Below are 21,128 nucleotides of genomic sequence, written 5' to 3'. Positions count from 1 at the left end.
TAAACTAAAACTCATAGAACTACCTAAGAAGCATTAGACTTTTTGGAGGGTTAATGTCAAAATGATTAAATAAATAAATAGACATGGATGACAGACGCATGGGCCACCAGTGCACGTGCCTATGAAGTGGGGATGGGGAAAGTAGCGGAATAGTCTTACATCCACTGAGAATATTATTTGCAAGTCTATGGCGTGATAATGTGGTAGAAGCCATTGTGAATATAAAATAGGAAGAACTGATTTCTTTCTTGCTGTACGGTAATCACTAAGGATATGTCAGTATTATTACAACCGTACAGCTACCACTAAGGAGAAACTTTTTTCCCCTCACATCAAACCTGCATTTTCACGTCTCTAAAGAGGCAATGAGCATTTAAGGCAGAATCCCCAAGTTAAAATGTACACAAACTTTTGACTAAATTGGCGACAAACAGCATGATTTAGGTGAAAGGGAGTTAGTTATTCATGTAATTTGTGTTGGGATTCTGCCTCAAGTTAACATAGTGTATCTTGCATCTCCTAATATCAACTCTGGCAATATATTTAATACTTTTCATCTTAGGATTCTAAGATACATATACATTTCAGTCTTATCACCATATCTTGCTCAGCTTAGTTCATTTTTCAAACATCCATTTAATTAAATTATTACCGTCAGGGACTCTTATGTTTGTTTTCTTGATTGTACAAGTCACAAATGACATGTGAAAATGCATCTTTGCATTCTTTTGTCCTATTTTTGTGATACTGCAACTTCAGGGCCCTTTATTTTACAAGGGTGCTCTTTACTAGATGGGTGATTATCCTATACTGTATACACAGTTGAATGTTTTAAAGCATTTTGTGCTTGCATCATATTTTCTCCAATAAAAATAATTCAACAAGCAAACCATGACATGTTCTTGATTTCTTAAACTGAGACTCAGCAATATGTGATCATGAGCAACAATGTGAATAAAATATATTGCAGTGTGAGGCCCGATAACGCAGTTTAGTCGTCCCGATTCTGTGGTTTACTTTGCATGTCTGAGCCTACGTTGAAATGTCATTTCACCTGCTGTAGCGGTCAGAAATGTTGTGAGAGCGCTCCACCTCTCCGCAGCCCCAGGGTTGTGGTCACCGTGCTCGGGGCCACCGCAGAGTCTGTCCATGGCCTCTCCTTTACCGGCTGGATAAACTCTGGGAAATACAGAAGGACTTTACATTAGAGCAAGGAAAGAGGTAATAACATGGTATTAATATGGTAATAAGTTAGCTATTCACAACGAAAGCACGACAGACCACTTACTTTCTGTTACAGTACAGATGGATCAAAAAACAAGAACAATACCTGCGCATCTCATGGCTTTCCTTTTGGCCTTCTTGCTACTGTCAGACAGAGTGCGTGTCTTCAGGAGAGGGTGCCGAATGGAAAGTGCATGGAGGGCTTAACAAACACAGGAACTGATTCAAAGATTTTAATCTCTGATGTCATAAGAAAGAATACCAACTTCCCTTCACCGATCGTCAGAAGGTCACACACCTAACTCCAATGTGCCAAAAGGGACTCGTGACTCATATTGGAGTACAATATAACTTAAAGTAACTGCCTAGTGTTTCCAGATTTCTATGAAATATGACCTATAATTACTTACAATATGAGAGTGAAATAGTTAATTAAACAATATTGTAAGGGAAGCTATGTTAAAAAGCAGCTATTCTGTGTGAGTGTACGAGAGGTCGACTGATTATGATTTTTCAACGCCGATACCGCTACCGATTATTGGAGGACCAAAAAAGCCGATACCGATTAATCGGGCGATTTTTTTTATTTGTAATAATGACAATTACAACAATACTGCATGAACACTTATTTTAACTTAATATAATACATCAATAAAATCAATTTAGCCTCAAGTAAATAATGAAACATGTTCAATTTGGTTTAAATAATGCAAAAACAAAGTGTTGGAGAAGAAAGTAAAAGTGGAATATGTGCTATGTAAGAAAGCTAACATTTCAGTTCCTTGCTCAGAACATGAGAACATATGAAAGCTGGTGGTTCCTTTTAACATGAGTCTTCAATATTCCCAGGTAAGAAGTTTTAGGTTGAAATAGGAATTATAGGACTATTTCCCTCTATACGATTTGTATTTCATTAACCTTTGACTATTGGATGTTCTTATAGGCACTTTAGTATTGCAAGTGTAACAGTATAGCTTCCGTTCCTCTCCTCGCTCCTCCCTGGGCTCGAACCAGCAACACAACGACAACAGCCACCATCGAAGCAGAGTTACCCATGCAGAGCAAGGGGAACAACTACTAGAAGGCTCAGAGCGAGTGACGTTAGAAACGCTATTAGCGCGCACTAACTAGCTAGCCATTTCACTTCGGTTACACCAGCCTCATCTCGGGAGTTGATAGGCACAATGCTTGACGCACAAGGAAGAGCTGCTGGCAAAACGCAAGAAAGTGCTGTTTGAATGAATGTTTACGTGCCTGCTTCTGCCTACCACCGCTCAGTCAGATACTTAGATACTTGTATGCTTGTATGCTCAGTCAGATTATATGCAACGCAGGACACGCTAGTTAATATCTAGTAATATCATCAACCATGTGTAGTTAACTAGTGGTTATGATTGATTGTTTTTTATAATATAAGTTTAATGCTAGCTAGCAGCTTACTGCATTCGCGTAACTTGTGGAGTGCAACTAGAGAGAGGCAGGTCGTTATTGCGTTGGACTAGTTAACTGTAAGGTTGCAAGATTGGATCCCCCGAGCTGACAAGGTGAAAATCTGTCGTTCTGCCCCTGAACAAGGCAGTTAACCCACCGTTCCTAGGCCGTCATTGAAAATAAGAACGTGTTCTTAACTGACTTGCCTAGTTAAATAAAAGGTATATAAAAAATAAAAAAATATTTTTAAAAATAAATTTAAAAAAAATCTGCGCCCAAAAATAACGATTTCCGATTGTTATGAAAACTTGAAATCGGCCCTAATTAATCGGCCATTCCGATTAATCGGTCGACCTCTAGAGTGTACACTGGTCATTAAAATATTCACGCAAGTAGACCGTTGATTGGCCAGCTCATCCTCCTCTAGATCACTGACTGGCCAGCTCATCCTCCCCAAGGAGATGACATGTTCTATGAGGAAATAGCAAGCATTTATGAAACAGTCTGAGATAGAAGTTTGAGGTGGGATTTTTGAAGTGTTTTTTTCTCTTCAATTTATGCTTTAGCCACACACAAAAAAATGTCAACATTATTTGGATAGGAGTTAACAGAATATGAACTTTAAATAAAGTTAGATTTACACTGGGCAGTTACTTTAAAAACAACTCAAAAGATGAAAAAAATACATACTCAAAAACCATACCTGAAGATTGACTGGAGAACACGCCTAGGGCGCGAGTGTTGTCCATCCACATAATCTTCATGCCCCCGTCACTGAAAGACAGACCAAGATGGGCTGTCTGTCTCTCTCCCAGTCTTTGTGAGTGTGCTGTCGGCTTTAGTGAGTGGCTTGGGGAGGCTTTCACCTGTGCTGCAGGGTGAGGTTTCCCTTCGGTACAGATCCAGGATAAGCTTCCCTTCCCCCAATCCTAACCATCAGTGAGGAAAAGGTAAAACTGATCCAAGATCAGCATCTAGGGGCAACGTCACCCTACTCCAAGGATTTTACCTGTAGTCTGCAAAGGCATCCAGCAGGTCGTCTGTTTTGAACACGGCCGGGAACCCGTAGATCTCGATAACGTGGGCATACTCGTCCTGGTTGAGCCACACGTTCCCAAAACACGAGTAGTCGTTGTGGCTGTGATCGATGGCCACGTCTGTCTCTGTCAAGTGGGCTGTGATCTGACGAGAAATTCAACCAGTTATTGACAGATATACCTATCCCAATTAAGTGTTTCTCAGTAATCCCTTTAAATATAATACATGTGAAATATAGCCTATATCTTAGACAATACTGTATATAGTCTATGCCTCCAAAGTTTCTATGTATTTAACTTGAGGACAATCTAAAATGTCATGGTAATTTTTGTTCCATTTTCATACAGATTTAGCAAAAACAACAACATTTTAGTCATTTGAAGAACAGAAATGATACAATCCCCATAGATCACCCCCTCCCCCACTCTACTGTCATGGAATTTGTCAGAACTTCACGACATTAAACAGGTTTCCATCCAACCTTTTTATGTGAGTAAACTATATGTCAGATAAATGTCACGACAGGCCTGATGGAAACAGCTAATTTAAACTTTCCAAAAGTTGATGGTAAAATTATTATTGCGAGAAATGGCAGGTGAAACACCTCTATGCACCTTGGGAAAGCATGCAGTTTACTAGGCTACAGAATAAATAAATTATGATGAACTTCAGAGGGTGATGAAAGTGCACAGTGATGAGCTTGCTCTTTTCCAATAAATATTGAGTCTTATTCTGGTGTCATTATCATTGATGCTTGGCTGCTGTTTGACAAATAAAAATTCTCTCTCTTATCCAAAATAATCTCAGCATTTAGGTAGTCTACCCGCACTGTATGTGCGAGCTGTTGGCTAGAGCGGATGTGCCAAGACCAGAGTGGGCACATTTGCAATATAACGCAAAATTTGTGACATAACCATAAGTACAGTTGAAAATGTGATGTAAACGCATTTAACTGGTCTTTTTTAAAATTCTGTACATGGTAATTTAACCACAAAAGTTATTTTTATGCGCACTACGTTATCACGCACAGCTTTTTATCCGAAACAAGCCAATTTGATAGAAACTCTGGTGAGTAAATTATTTTATGCCGATTTTAGAATATTACAACGAAAATCTGTTGCTAATTGGATGGAAACCTAGTTACTGTACGTTTCGGCTAAAATCAGCAGTGTCGCCAGCAGCATCCTTGGCTGGTGTTGTATGCGAGGCATGGTGTTGGTGGGGGGCCACGTTGCTACTGCACACAGACTCCTCCTCCTTCAGTACCTCTTCTGCTACTTCTTCCTCCTCTTTCTCAGTCTGGTCCTCCAGAGTTACAGCCATGAAGTAGGACACAGTCTGGTCCCAGGCAGGGGGCCAGGGGCAGGCCTCCTCTGCTGAGAAGCGAATTAAGTCGTCCTCCTGCCCAGCGTTAGAGGTAATAGAGGGCACACTGTCCTGGTTGGAGTTGGATGGCGTTTCTGATGGCATTTGTCGTGGAAAATCATCTCAGAAATATAACGCTTTATCAGAACTTGTGAAATCAAAACATGCTTTTATTTACAATAGTATAACCATCTCGGAAGTCCCACGGAACCCCCACTCCCAGAGCACTGGTTCGCTCTCTTTATACCCAAATAGCATATGAGTCCACCCCATATGCAAATAAACATACTTCCCCTATTCTTTGTGCCATCATTCTCTTTTTAGTTCAGGCTTCCTGCTTGTTCACGCATACTAACGGCCATCATCTGCTTTCAGTTAAATTATAATAGTGGTCAGACCCTCTGTCTTAGTGTGTCAACATACTCTGTATCCCCTCCCTTCACCACTAAATCAATGCACTCTTTGTGCCCCCCCATCTCTAGGGCATCCAATTGCTTATAGGCGTCTATGTGTCTGGTCAGTTTCACTCAAATGGAATCAGCAGACTATGTGTTTCTTGTTCATTAGTGTCCAGCCACCCCAGGCATATTTCTCTGGTATGTATGCTTTTCTAGTGGAATGGGTAGACTATAAATCTAGTGTGTCAAAGCGCCCAGTAGGCGCCCTTATGTCTCGTCAATCTGTCAGCAAAATGGAGAATATACAAGGGTCAAAGGGTCAGAGGGCCAGAACGTCCCCCAGTAGACCTCCATCACCACGGTCCCATGACCCATGTCAACATGTGGTTCGTCACTCCAATGCTCAACCATCCTCCATCTCCATATGTTATCCATGTATCTTATGTTACCACCACACCACTACATCTACTGTCCAACAGTGTGATATCTACCCACATATGTCACCTACTCCTACACATTCCCTCTGTGGTGTCTGAGGAGCAGGGGCAGGAGCAGCAGGACTCCGAGGGCGAGGTGCAGCCCGAGGAGGTGCAGCTGAGAGTGGGCAGGGGCAGGTCGAGGTCCACCCCTGCTGGTGGTACGTGGAGGGAACCGCCGCTGTCCCGCTGCCTGTCCCTGGCCGCCTTGGGGATGTAGATGGCCTTATCGGGGCGTTTGGTGTTACCTCCGCTCTTCCGGCCCGGGGGTTGGGTCTGGGGGGCATTTTGCTGCTCTGCATCACCATACCTCTCTGGGAGCCTCCTCGTATAAGCTGTCGTCCCCCACACACCATACTAAAGTCATCATGTAACGTTGTGAAAGTAATGGGCAAAAATTCACATTAAGATGCCCCTATACCATGCAGTTCCTTTAGAACTACTTTGGCAGCCAGGCTTGGATAATTTTAAGTTACAGTGTGACCTGATAATACATCATATGAATTTGTATTTGACAGCTGTTTATCCAGGAAGTCCCATTGAAGGTCAGAAGACTTATTTTACAAGGGAGACATGAATGTAAGACCTTGTTGTGTGTGCTCTACCTGTGGGGCGAGTAGCAGATGACTACCCTGCAGCTCCAGCCCTCACCCACCCACACAGAAGGTGGCGAAGTTAGTGTGCTTCTCTGTGGTTCTGTGAATCAGGTAGCGAATTCTCAAATCAAACCTTATTCAGAATATGGTGGGTGACTTGCAACGGTTTGCACGCCAGATAATGTAATACAACCAATAAAATGTTGGAGTCCATTACTGGAAGTTACCGGTTTGCCTATATAAAAACGTTGCCATAAATGTTCAACTAACCTGGTATTGGCGATACTCTCTTCGTTCTCGATTCTGGAAAACAGTTCTTATAAAAATGTCCGTGTCCAGTTGCAAGTGGTTCTACAAACACCAGAGAAAACCGCGCCTTGGCATCTTAGCTGCTGCACATTTTCTTGCGTCTTCGTGGGAACTAGTTTCGCCGCCACCTGTAGAAGTATATAACGAGTCATACAGCGCGACCAAAACAAATATCTAGACACGTGCAAGAGCAGTGGCGACTTGTCATTCAGAACAGGGGATTTGAGCCCCACATTTTTGCGAAAAAATAAGAACAATATAATTTTTTTTGGAAGGGACTTGCCTGTTTTGCATGTTATTTTGACATTAATACGTGTCACGTATCAGTTTGCAAACAATGTAATTTAAAAAATATATATAATTGAGTTAATAAAGCAGCATACAAACATGGTCTGTTTTTGTTTTTTTGAGTAAGGCACCTCCAAAATGCCGGTGTTTCAGCCCAGCTCAGTGCTTTCTGTGGTGGTGGGGCAAGCCAGCAGAAAATATGGAGAGTTGCACCGTGATTGGCTCAGTGTCCTGTCACTCATGGGGAAACTACATCACCGCGAAGCCTAAGGGGAGACCTTGAAAATTCGAGCCCTTTGGGTGCTGACATAGAGATACAGTAGAAGTACCCATCCAAGAATCCTCAAGGTCATTGGCCACAGATAAAATGACGTAAAATCACGTTATATGTACAGTAGCTTCATCTTAATCAAGGTAAATGCTTTTCAGTCCTTGTCATATGAAGATAAATAATGAAGAGAAATTATAGATAAAACGTATCGGTGTTCATCGGCCATTGGGCATAAACATTACACAAGAAGTTAGAAATCGCAAATTCAACAATGAGTGGTTTGGAAGGAAGTGAGCACAGCACAAGGTGAGTCCAAAAATGTCTTGTATCCTGCTGTATAAATGATGTAATATGCCAGGGAGATATGTATACTGTAGCTAAGAAAGTAATACTAAGTGTATGTTGTGTAGTAAGATGTTAGTAGCCCATGTGCCTCACCCTAATAATTTGGTCCATTTACCCCTCTTAATTTCGCTTACCGTTCTGACTTGGTGGTGCACGTGCACATGTAGACTATAGCCTGTTTTAGATAAATGTAATCATCGAATATTGTAAGAGCTTTCATTGTCTGCTTATATGGCCCAGTTACTTATCCTACAGCTCTGACTTGGTGTACAGGAAGAATAATGTACGAACAGCCCATGTTCTGAATTCTGTCGCTGTACATTTAAAAAACGCTGAACAAATAGTTCACAACGTCCATCCTAGCTCGCTCATTAATGTCTTAATCTAAATGACGGATTGCCTCTTATCCGCTCGTCGTTCCCTTATGCCATAGTTTGTACATCTCAATTGTCAGTACAAACCACATTTATTTAAACAAGTCAGCCATATCAGCTATGGTTTTTTTTAAAGGCAGTAAATGAGGCTGAATTAACTGTTTTGCTGCAAGACAAGGCTCCGCTGATAGTCAGGTGTAGCAGTGGTAAGGTGCTGATAGAACTCTGCTGTTGGGACAGCTTTATGTAGGCCCTAACAGTTTGTGGGCACCATTTGTCACCGTTATAGTGCAATTAATGTATTGTTTAGTGTTGTGTAGTGGCTTTGCTGGCATTTTTTTTTTTTTTGCCCCACCAAGATTTACATGCTCACTCAATACAAAACATGGATTTACTATCTTTCTGAGTTCTCTGATGTTTGTAGAACCACCTGCAACTAGACACGGACATTTATAAGATAACTGTTTTCCAGAATCAGGAACGAAGAGAGTATCACCAATACCAGGTTAGTTGAAGAAACTATGGCGGCGGTTTGTATGGGCAAACCTCTAAAGTCCAGTAATAATGCCAGACAAGAAAGATCGTTGGTTATCACACATTATCTGGCATATAAACTGTAGCAAGTAGGTGACATCAACTCACAAATAGACTTTGATCACATATAGGTGCATTATGATCTGCGACACATAGCTAAATGCCACTGGTATTTAAAGGCAATCAATGCTAAATGTCACTGCCAGGGAAGGTGTCCCACAAGGCAAATTAAATGAATTATACAATTCATGATTGTGACAGAATGCAGGAAATGTCAGCATACCTTTTCTGGTTCTCTATCTGTAGGTAAGCGTTCAGTTCTTCTAGGACTGTGCGAACAGATGCATTTTCTTGCTTGGGAAGTTAACAGCCATCAAAAGAAGGAGATGCCAGGGTGGCCAGAGGGAGTTGTAGCCATTGAAAAACACAACTAATTCAGCTCATTGAGGGCTTGATGATTAGATGACCAGTTGAATCATGTGTGCATGTCCAGGGTTACAATACAAATGTGTACTGTTGAGGGTACTCGAGCACCAGGGTTGGGAAAACACTGGTCTACTTCATGACCAACGTTGGGGATACAGTTGACTCAGTGTGACAACTCAATGCTACAGTTAGCTAGCACACTTTGTTCAGAAAGTGCAGTATTGGTTAGCTAGCCAGGCTAATGCACCTAACTATACTGAACAAAAATATAAAACACAACCATTTTACTGAGTTACAGTTCATATTAGGAAATCAGTCAATTGAAATCCATAGATTAGGGCCTAATGAATGTATTTCACAAGACTGGGCAGGGGGAGCCAGGCCCAGCCACTCAGAATGAGTTTCCCCCCCACAAATGGGCTTTATTACAGACAGAAATACTCCTCAGTTTCATCAGTTTACTGGGTGGCTGGTCTCAGACGATACCGCAGGTGAAGAAGCCAATAATCCCCAATTTACAATTGGCTCATTCATCCCCCTCCTCTCCCCTGTAACTATTCCCCAGGTCGTTGCTGCAAATGAGAACGTGTTCTCAGTCAACTTACCTGGTAAAATAACGGTAAAATAAATAAATAAAATAAAAAATGTGGAGGTCCAGGGCTTGCGTGGCTACACGTGTTCTGCAGTTGTGAGGCTGGTTGGATGTACTGCCATATTCTCTAAAACGACATTGGAGGTGGCTTATGGTAGAGAAATGAACATTCAATTCTCTGGCAACAGCTCTAGTGGACATTCCTGCAGTCAGCTCAGCAATTGCATACTGTCTCAAAACTTGAGACATTGGTGGCATTGTGTTGTGTGACAAAACTTCTCATTTTAGAGTGGCCTTTTATTGTCCCCAGCACAAGGTGCACCTGTGTATTGATCATGCTGTTTAATCAGCTTCTTGATATGCCACACCTGTCAGGTGGATGAATTATCTTGGCAAAGGAGAAATGTTCACTAACAGGGATGTAAACAAATGTGTGCACAAAATTGGAGAGAAAATAAGATTTTTGTGCATATGGACAATTTCAGGATATTTTATTTCAGCTCATGAAACATGAGTCCAACACTTTACATGTTGCGTTTATATTTTTGTTCAGTATAAATTAGCTATATCACACATTTACAGGGGGCAGGAGGCTTTGTCCAGTACAGTACAGTGCCTAATTGCTTAGGCTAGCTAAATTCTAATGCCAGTTGCAAACGTTAGCTAGCAAATGCTGAACACAAGTTGTTCAATTAAGCCGTTACAATTATGCAATGCTGATCTATGGATTCTAATCAAATATTTTATTCTGACCTTAGTTTGTCAGTTGAAAAGGTGGCTAAGTAATAGTGATGTTACATTTGATACCGGAGCCCTGAGGGATGCGTTAAAATCGCTAAGCAGTTTACTTCGAAGCAGTGTGCCAATGATTGTATTAGTTGATCAGAAGCACGTGATCAATGATGTCCAAAGCTTTGTTTTGTCAAACAATCACATGATTGGAATGCCCGACAATCCATACATCTCTTAATAAGGGTTATTGAATCTTGATGAGAATATAAAAAAACGTAATGTTATGGGAAAATCCATAATTAGTCAACTGGCAGATGATACAACTATTTTTCTTTAGGACGAAGAACAGATCCCCTTAGCTATCAATTTAGTCAATCTCTTCTCAGGTTTGAGGCAAAATATGAATAAATGTGAGTTTATGGCCATACATGACCATCCATTCATTTAATTACATAATATCGTGAAACAATTTATTGAAAGCCAATGTTAATAACAGTTGCCTTCAAAGAGTATCTATATTTGGAAGAATTTTACAGACAAAAATTGAAAGTTTGTCTAGGATAATTTACCCAGCTTTATCACTAGCTGTTATAAAAATTATAAACCAAACTAACGTCAATTATATTAGGAAGAACAATGTTCACTACATAAGGGTGATGTTTTAAGACCTTACAATGATGGGGGCTTGAATGTTTTTGATTTCGAATGTATGAATGGTATGTTTAGAATAAAGTGGTTAGTATTGTAATGAAACGTTACATTATTTTGTGAGGACCTCTTAGGCCCCACTCCCCCCTATCTGAGATATCTACTGCAGCCATCATCCTCCACATACAACACCCGTTCTGCTAGTCACATTCTGTTAAAGCTCCCGAAAGCACATCTCTGGGTCGATCGTCTTTTCAGTTTGCTGCAGCTAACGACTGGAACGAGCTGCAAGAAACACTCAAACTGGACAGTTTTATCTCAATCTCTTCATTCAAAGACTCAATCATGGACACTCTTACTGACAGTTGTGGCTGCTTTGCGTGATGTATTGTTGTCTATACCTTCTTGCCCTTTGTGCTATTGTCTGTGCCCAATAATGTTTGTACCATGTTTTGGGCTGCTACCATGTTGTCATGTTGTGTTGCTACCATGCTGTGTTGTCATGTGTTGCTGCCTTGCTATGTTGTTGGCTTAGGCCTCTCTTTATGTAGTGTTGTATTGTCTCTTGTGATGTGTGTTTTGTCCTATATTTATAATTTATTTTTTATCTTTAATCCCAGCCCCCATCCCCGCTGGAGTCCTTTTGCCTTTTGGTAGTCCGTATAGTTAAATAAAAGGTTAAATCAATCAATAAATACATTTTCTCTGTGATATGGATGGCCTGTGGTTCAGTGTCCCTGCTTCCATCTTTAAAAAGATTGGAATAGATTTCTTGCTTAGATGTTACTTTAATATTAACAAATTACCTGTGAAACGTTCTGCACTTCACCAACAAGTGTTATTATACAGGAAATCGGCATATAAACACAACTCCACATAACACACCGATATGGAATAACAGGTGTATTCTGTACCGTAACAAGACCAGTCTTTCTTTTTTCTTTTACTTAACTAGGCAAGTCAGTTAGGAACAACTTATTATTTTACAATGACGGCCTACCCCGGCCAAACCCTCCCCTAACCCGGACGATGCTGGGCCAATTGTGTGCCACCCTGTGGGACTTCCGATCATAGGTTGTGATACAGCCCGTTATCGAACCATGGTCTGTAGTGATGCATCTAGCACTGAGATGCAGTGCCTTAGACCGCTGCACCACTCGGGAGCTAAGAGATGTAAGAATGAATGAAAATAAATATCTGTAAAAGACCAAATCTTTTAGATGAAAGTTATAATATCCTCAGCTATAATGTCTAAGATAAAACATTACTTTCCTTATCGCCCCAAGCAATATTGTAGTCATAAATGCTATTACTTCTAGTCTTGTACTGCTGATGAAAGGGATGTTATTACATTCAGATGCGTCTTTATACATAAATGGCTGTTTGCAGGATAAGAAATAATTCTTCCCAGAACTGTTAAAGAAACTGTCAAATTGTTTGTTTCTGTAACCAAGAAAATACAAATATTTGTCTTTCTCTATATTACCCAAGGCCAAAGAGAACCATTTAAAATTTCTAAACTAGTTATCTGTCAAATACATTTTTAAGATTGAAATTCAATGTAGAGCGTAATGACAACATTTTGTGGGAATGAAATTGAAACTACTGAACATATTTTATTTTCCTGTGATCATATTACCACTTTCTGGGAGGAGTTACATGATTAATTAATTTCAAAGAATATTAATATTGACAATATCACATACAATGACATCAAATTTGAGGGGGATTTACTTGGCTCATTGTGCTCTAGCGACTCATGGCGGCAGGCCGACTGCCTGCAGGCCGACTTCGGTTGTCAGTTGAACGGTGTTTCCTCCGACACATTGGTGCAGCTGGCTTCCAGGTTAAGCGAGCAGGTCGACCTTCGCCTCCCCCGAGCCCGTCGGGGAGTTACAGCGATGAGACAATATCGTAATCACGAAATTGGGGAGAAAAGGGTGTCAAAATTACGAAAAAAACATGTATTATATTTTTTAAGTCACCTTGTCTGAGAGAAATGTACATGGTTAAAGCATTACAACCTTTGAACACAACAGACACCCAATACCACAACCAACCATAGGCAGCCAATGCTTAAACAGAAAAAGTAGCCAGCCCCTTCCAAATAATTACTGTTGGTTCCATCTGTGTAAATGCACCCCCTTATGAGCAGGTGCAGAATGCATCCATAAACTGCATTTCATTATATTGCTAATGAACGATTATGCCATTGAATGCAGAATATTGTTAACTGCTATTAAGTGGTAAGGACTCATTTGCCATTTTGTCTAGCTAGCTACCATCACAGGTGATCTAGTAAAAACAAAAATGTATGCAATTTGATGTATGCTATATTTAATTGAGTATGGCTTTTCAGATTTTTCAAGAAAATAGTTTATTAATAGATACAGTACATATAAGAACAAACAATAATTAGGAATTAACAGGCAGTCGTATACACCATTGAGAGTCAAAGCATGCTTAAGGTTTCTGAGGTGATTTTGTGTTGTGGTCAATAATTATTTACACATAATTGGACAACATCAAGGATATGGGGTAGTCTAAAAACTCTTCATAATTATGTTAAACCACAGTCAGGGTTGGAGTCCCAATTCCTGTCAATTCACATTTAGTCAAGCTAAGCAGTGACAATATTGAGGTCAGATCTAGGTAAGTGATTTTGAACCTTTTCTTACACATTCATAAATTAAACTAGCCAGTGTGAAAACCTGATTCATATTGGTAATAACAGGTAACCTGTGTGCTTAAAACACCGGTCAACAGTCACTACAGAACAGACATCTTCATAATATTATGCAGACCCACACAACATGATGCATAGGAAACAAGTTCATATTGAATAGCCCGCATCTAAGGTGACCAAAAGTACACCCACACCAACTCAATTAGTTCTCTTCATGAAAATGGCATACAAAATGACAGGAGGCTGAATAAAAGGTGCAGTATGTCACATTTTAGCATGAACTTTGTTGGTTTTTGAGGAGTACAATTTAGTAATACCGGAAATTACAAATCATAAAACCAGAAACTTAGCAGGATTGAAATGTTGTTACTGTTTTAAGTTTGCAACCGCCAAGAACAAAAATCCACAAGTTGGAATGCACTAGAACTGCCCCATTCCCCTCTCATTGTTTTTGGTCATTAATGCTCAAGTTAGCAGTTGGGTGATTCTCATGAAACAAGTTTTAACCATGGCAGTAACAAATTGAGTTATAAAACCATGATGCATCTGCAACAATCATTCAGAATTCTAAGATGCTTAGTTTATGGCATATTGCCTTACATTTTCACCCCAAATTCTCATTACCAAAATGCATCCGGATTAAAATTGGGTAATTTTACAAAATGGTACTACTAATACTAGAAAAACCTAACTTATTTGAACAAACACAATGTTTCTGTAGTTTGAGGATAAATCAAAAAAATGATTTACTAGTTGAAGTTTACATTAAACTATAATATTTTTTACGTAAAAACAGTGTCTGTGGACATGTTTCTCATTACCGTAAAACTTTTTCAAATGGCTGTAAAAACTCCTATATTCATTTTTTATAGAGTTTTATTCACCCATGATGCATCATCTAGAGAAGTAGTCCTTACATGAACACAAGTTAATTTAATCTTTATTTGTCTTCAGAATGAGGATCTTATTCTCCCCTTTACAACCTCATTACCAAAATGAGAAAAAAGCTCATATTGGGGAAAACGTAGAGAACTGTCACCTTACCAGCATGGAGGCATGAATGGGCTTTAGTGATGTGGTCAATTGTTTGCAAGCAATAGGAGACAGCAGACTGAGCTAAGTGCCTCTCATTACCACATCACTTTTAGGTCTTTCGTTAATGAGAAACTTAATTTCGGGTAACGATAATAACCTAATTTTAATGTATAGTCAATGGGTGTGCTGTGGTGGTAACTAATTATTTACCAGAACTACAGATTACACCTATTGTATAGATTTTTGGTAAAACATCAGTTATTCGATTAAGTAGGATCAAAGAATTATGGGTGTAAACCCCATTTAATTTACTTAAAGCCACAATCTGGAGTTTGTTTCAACAAAGAGCAGCCCCGCCACTTAAAGGAGGATATCCCCCATTTCGACAGTTTTACCTCTCTTTTTGGTTAAAATCCCACATATTTAGATACTATATAGACATATCATGTTATGCCATTTGCCCATAAGATGCCCATAAGGTGCCATTCAATTTAGAAACCCATCTAAAATACCGTAGAACCACACACATCCACATCCCAATATTACCTGTAAAAAAAGTCACCGTTTTATGCTTAAGTCCACTTTCACTTTTGAAAATACATGCACGTAATTACAGTACTTATGCTAAATTAATGGATTTTAGTCAATTGTATTAAGACCAGTGATTTTCATATTACCCAAATCATTTGGGATTGACAAATGACACATTTTGATGATGACTAAGAGCTCAGTAGTTTTTAAACTGCAAACTATGCAACACTCACTACAAAAACATGTATTCTCATTTCCAGATCCAGCTTTTCATTACCGTAATAAACCAATATTTAGGAAATACTACAAAAAGTTAAATGTATACTTGTAATTTTCACTTCATCTGATAGTGTGCCTTTTGTTCTTTATCCAAATAGGTTTACATAAAAACAAGTAATTATTACCAAAAAACAAGATTCAGAAAAGGTTGTGCGTTGCAGTCATGAAAAATTACAAAACACATGAATAATTTAATTTGAAATATATTTGTTTTCAGTGTTTAACTCAGGCCTTTTCATTAGGTGAGCAATGTTACAAAATATATAGAAATTGGTTTATTACTTTTTTGGGAATTCGAAAATTTTTGCGGTTATGAAAATTTTTGCATTGGTAGTTGTGGAAATGCATAATATCTGATAAATAAACATAATAATTATGAAATAAATAACTAGAGATCCTAATCTTAGAGGAATTATGGTGGAAAATAAGTTTATTTCTTGTTGTAAAGTGCCAGCTTCGTGAGAATCACCCAGTTGGTGTCAGCAGCTTAGTAGAAAAATATGTATTGTTGTGGATTACAGTTTCTCCTGGCCCGTAGACTACTGTCAAGGTAAGGAACCATCTTGCTAATGTTGTAATTTTGGTGAACCAAAGAGGGTATATTAAACACAGGTTTAAAAACTGTGGGTGAACTATACCTTTAAAGGCTATTAGTATTTGGAGATATTACACAATGCACCTTTAATGAGTAAGAGTTTAAAATGGCAATATAAAACAAAACGGCACCATTCATACTAAAGGTGTGGTCTTGGTTAACTAGAATAAGACATTTTCACATGTTCAAATTAATAATCTCAATAAACATGTAAAAACAGGGAGTGTTTGTTTCAGCGGGATATAGATTACTAGCACACATAGCCCATCCCTTTTGTGAAATAAATAAAAACAATTATCTACATCCAGAAGGACATCCATCTACATCCAGAAGGAATTATTGATGGGTGTGGTGAGATAATTGGGATGCACCAGGTCAAATAGGCCATCCTGCATGAGAGCAAAAACAAACAAATGTCAAATTAAGAATACTGTGAAGGAAGTCTTGATAGCTTATAGCTGTAGGCCAAGAGCTGTGATCGTGAAATAACATTTCTTATAATTGCTGCTCGTTAACCAGAGGGAATCAAGACATGTCATTTGACAGCATCTACAAGTCAATATTCTTCCATCCTTTCTAGTTATTTAGAAACTTTAGTGAGGTTGCTGTGAAACTAAGTACATTTTTCCATTGATATCCCCTGTTAAGAGTGCAGGTTGAGAAGAAAGCTCATTTCAATGAGGTGAATGATTTCCCTGACAACACTCACCTTTGGTGTGGTTCATCTTCCGGAGCCAATACTTCTGTCCTCAAAAATTGTGATTTCAACCTGGTGAGGGGGTTAGTTAAGGAAACTGGGATCCAGCAGGACATTAAAGAAGGGTACACAAGAAAGGTCTGAGTGTGTGTCCCAAATGGCATCCTATACCCTATATAGCGCAGTACTTTTGACCAGACCAGGGCAATTTGGAATGTACCCTCTGTTTGTGTGAGCCTCAAAGACAGTAATGGATACAACCCTGAGACCTCTCTCTATTGGGTCTGTCAGCAGGAGTCCCAGAGGAGCGTAGATCTTCTCATTCTGCTCCTTGACGAACCTAGCGATTTTCTTCAATACCTAGAGACAAAAAAAGTAAGCCCTTTCACCCATTCATGGCTTGGCCTCATAAAAAGACTACATCCAATATGGCCACTGGTCCACGTGTCATTCAACATTGGTTAAGTCCCAAATGACACCCTTTTCCCTAAAAAGTGCAATACTTTTGACCAGTACCCATAGGGTGACATTTGGGACCCAGATTGCTTTTTAATTATTTTATTATACCAACCCTTGGCCTACATATTGTCTAGTTCCTTTTATCCCCTCGGCAGGAAAAAACTGAACAAGACAATAAATTTGCGCCAGGTGTGATATCGCTCCTAAATAGCTTGTGCTAATATTCCTATTAACCCAGTAAGGCCAGCAGGCTAGTCTCTTTTTATTGGTATGTAACTTATGAAAGTTGTACCGTCAATTAGTTTTGTATTTAAGCGTGTACATGATACTGCAACAAAATTTCCCCACAGGAACAATAAAGTCAGTAAAGTTAAAGACTTAGGGACCTACTTTCTCATAGTGGGTCTCCATACAGAGGAAGATTGTGTAGGCTGTCATGCAGGCCAAGCAGCCCTCCAGGTAAGACTTGCCACCAATTTTCTCAGCCTCTGCGTAAAGGTTGTTAAGTGTCTGCATCGTCTCCTCAAACTGCTGCTTATCAACCTGAAAAAATAATGCCCACCTGCTGCTTATCAACCTGAAAAAATAATGCCCTCAGTAAAAGGTCTGCATGGCCAAATGTACACATTTGAAAAGGAAACAGGTGAGTAGCTAGTTGTTTCCATACATACTAATTCAGGTGCTAATAAGGGTGAACACTGTATTTCGTGGTATCCAATTGTTAGTAATTACTATCTTGTCTCATCGCTACAACTCCCGTACGGGCTCGGGAGAGACGAAAGCCATGCTTCCTCCGAAATACAACCCAACCAAGCCACACTGCTTCTTAACACAGCGCGCATCCAACCCGGAAGCCAGCCAATGTGTTGGAGGAAACACCGTGCACCTGGCAACCTTAGTTAGCGTGCACTGCGCCCGGCCCGCCACAGGAGTCGCTGGTGCGCAATGGGACAAGGATATCCCTACCAGCCAAACCAAATCTGTGTGCGTGTGTTTTAAAGTGCTGAGCGATTAACCGGAATTTCAGGTATTTTCCCGTTTCCCCCCGTTTTTTTAAAACAACTAATCGACCGGCATCAGTTCAATTATTTGAATTCCATTTCGTCTTTTTGAATTCCATTTCGTTTTTTTCCTTCTGTGAGTTCAATGCGCACATCACACAGTTTCTCTAGAGATAAATCAGATCCAGCCTGAACTATGCGATGTAGTAGGTAGTTGCTGTTTCCAACAGTCTAATATTTTATAGTTTAGTGCATAAAATGTGGTCAATAATCAATTGCGCATCTACTTGTCTGGTCTGTTTGTTTTAAGCCTGCTACCGAAGAGAGAAGGATGTGCGATTGTGAGGTGATATATAGAGCCCCACAGTGGAGGTGTCATAATACCCATAAAACCTAGCGGTCAAATAGGGAAATGGTTCCACTCGTTTTTCCACCATAGGGTATTTTTGAAACACTTCAAATAAGCGCTATATTTCGTGTAGGCTTACCCTGGCGTGATGTTTTGATAACCATGTAAATCTCACTTGGACAAGGTGACATTAATCAATATATCTGTCTCTACTTACTCTCAGATTTGAAAATGCTAATTAGCATCAAAGTAGACATCACACAAAGCTCCTGCACGCCATCTCTAGCTGACACCTTTGCTAACAGGTATTGTGTCAATTCAAAACTTGCACAAGACAGTTAACAGAATTGTCCATTTAAAGAAATGTAGCCAATTAATTAATTACTACATTTAGCTAACATTAGATATATATTATTAAGTATTTAACGTTAGTATTTATAAAATAGTCAGATAGCATAGGCATCAGCTCTATAAAATAAAAATGTAATATACAAAACTGAAATATTTTATTAAAGTTGTGAAAAAATGATGGTTAATAGGTGATAAGCAGTAAATGGCCAGCTATACCATCATGTGACTTATTGTTTTATTCTGTGTTCCAGCATTCAACCCACAATGCCTAGTGCATTTAATGTAAAACAAAAACAATCAAAAACCGTGATTATTTGTTTATAATCGAACCGAAACGATTTATAATCGAACCGAATCGCTCAGCACTAGTGAGTTATCATACCCTGGACTCCAGCTCCGAGGGGAACTTGGTCTGGAACTTGCAGATTTTACCCGAGTTGTAGTCCCTCTGGACATACACTTTGGAGGCGACGGCTGCTTGTTGCTGCAGCTCCTGCAAGCTGTGCGTCTGAGAGGGGTAAAGCATAAATTAAGTGAGGAAAGCATGACTTGAGAAAACATCTCATGGGATAACTTGAATCCATCAGAATTCTAGTTATTGAGTTAATGGGAAAAGCTAGCTAGCTAACGTTACATATCTCTGCTTCAGACAGACTTTTATGGGCCTTAAGATGTTTTTGGGAAACCAGGCCCTGGACAGGTAGAGAGCTAACTAACGTACCTAGTTTGCTAGGCTAGTAGACCAAGCACCACAGTACAGGCAGTCACCAAATGGTGATATCTAATTTCGTCAGACACGGCTTATAATATAGTTGTAATTGTCTCAATACACACAGTTAAAACACAAATGTGAACGCAATTTACCTCCGCCATAGTGGACTGTGAGTGTTCCTTCCTCCAGCTAGCTCACTACTGCCGCGTTCAAACCAACTGGGAACTCGGGGAAAAACGAGCTCTGACTAGGAACAATCGATTTGAATGGTCATTAAACTCGGAATTCCAACTCCGGAACTAGTGCTTCTTTCTAGTGCCGCGTTCAAAACAACTAGGAACTCGAAAAAATACGAGGTAAAATCATGACGTCAGTTATCTTAAGGTCGGAAAGTCGGAGCTCAAGAAAAAGGCCCGAGTTCCTGAGTTGGAATTCCGAGTTCGATAACCGTTAAAATATATATTTTTCCCCGAGTTCTCAGTTGTTTTGAAAGCTCGGAAGTCAGAGATTTCCGGGACCGAGTTCCGAACTCCCAGTTGTTTTGAACGCTGCATGACACCCCTGTGACGCGGGCAAGAATAACTACGCACTTCCGGATCACGGATTTTTGGAATCCTTTAGAATTAGAGTCCTTTCCTACATACTTTCTAAAAGAATAACTAGGGCGAAAATGATAAGAAATTTGCATAACTATCGATATATTTGATACTACTTATCATACAAAGAATAATTGAAAATATTTCTATAAGATATTATGTCAGTTATTTGTCAACAATGTTTTTTAATGTGTGTACATTTATTGCACAGTACATAATTGCTTGTACTGTTGTGTCACAGTAAAAGGGTGGTCCATTCTACTCAGGAGAAAAACATATTGATACAACAGTAGCTAAAATGGGGAGAAGTCTGTCCATAATAAATCCCTACTCTACCTTCTAAACAGCACTATCAACAAGGCATGTCACACAGGTCCTAGTTTTGTCGCACCTGACTATTGTTCAGTTGTGGTCAGGTGCCACCAAGAAGGACTTAGGAAAATTGCAATTGGCTCAGAACAGGGCAGCACGGCTGGCCCTTGGATGTATACAGAGAGCTAACATGAAAAATGTGCATGTCAATCTCTCCTGGCTCAAAGTGGATGAGAGATTAACTTCATCAATACTTGTATTTGTGAGAGATATTGACATGTTGAATGCACCGAGCTGTCTGTTAGAACTACTGGCACACAGCTCGGACACCCAAGCATACCCCACAAGACATGCCACCAGAGGTCTCTTCACAGTCCCCAAGTCCAGAACAGACTATGAGAGGCTCACGGTATTACATAGAGCCATGTATACATGGAACTCTATTCCATATCAAGTAACTGATGCAAGCAGTAAAATG

The 21,128-nt window shown here is 39.7% G+C and overlaps 1 protein-coding gene and 1 pseudogene across 2 annotated transcripts; both read right to left on the bottom strand.

Moving 5' to 3' along the window:
• Positions 1-762: 762 nt before the first annotated feature.
• LOC129851534 (R3H and coiled-coil domain-containing protein 1-like) lies at positions 763-9,213 on the bottom strand (annotated as a pseudogene).
• A 4,186-nt stretch (positions 9,214-13,399) lies between these two features.
• On the bottom strand, positions 13,400-20,295 carry LOC129844891 (golgin subfamily A member 7-like). 2 transcript variants are annotated; one of them, XM_055913068.1, is made up of 6 exons: positions 19,895-20,295; positions 19,413-19,538; positions 17,720-17,872; positions 17,129-17,230; positions 16,883-16,942; positions 13,400-16,562 (listed from the first exon to the last, which is right to left on the bottom strand). In XM_055913068.1, exons 1-5 carry the CDS (start codon positions 19,901-19,903, stop codon positions 16,895-16,897), a joined length of 438 nt encoding a protein of 145 aa, XP_055769043.1. In that variant the 5' UTR covers positions 19,904-20,295; the 3' UTR covers positions 13,400-16,562; positions 16,883-16,894. The 2 variants fall into 2 exon arrangements, with proteins under 2 accessions (XP_055769043.1, XP_055769036.1); XM_055913061.1 differs by lacking the exon at positions 19,895-20,295 and having other exon boundaries at positions 19,413-19,556.
• Between the last annotated feature and the right edge of the window lie 833 nt (positions 20,296-21,128).

Source organism: Salvelinus fontinalis, chromosome 3, assembly GCF_029448725.1.
Source record: "Salvelinus fontinalis isolate EN_2023a chromosome 3, ASM2944872v1, whole genome shotgun sequence".
NCBI classification, from domain to species: domain Eukaryota; kingdom Metazoa; phylum Chordata; class Actinopteri; order Salmoniformes; family Salmonidae; genus Salvelinus; species Salvelinus fontinalis.
This window is presented reverse-complemented; position numbering and strand designations above follow the sequence as displayed.

What these genes read in the sequence shown, in the direction of transcription:
- LOC129844891 (XM_055913061.1), bottom strand. Translation starts at nt 19,556, where the DNA reads ATGCTTTACCCCTCTCAGACGCACAGCTTGCAGGAGCTGCAGCAACAA. An exon ending in CCTCGGAGCTGGAGTCCAGG is followed by an intron (nt 17,873 to 19,412) that starts GTATGATAACTC and finishes TTATTTTTTCAG; the next exon opens with GTTGATAAGCAGCAGTTTGA. An exon ending in TGGAGACCCACTATGAGAAA is followed by an intron (nt 17,231 to 17,719) that starts GTAGGTCCCTAA and finishes TTTTGTCTCTAG; the next exon opens with GTATTGAAGAAAATCGCTAG.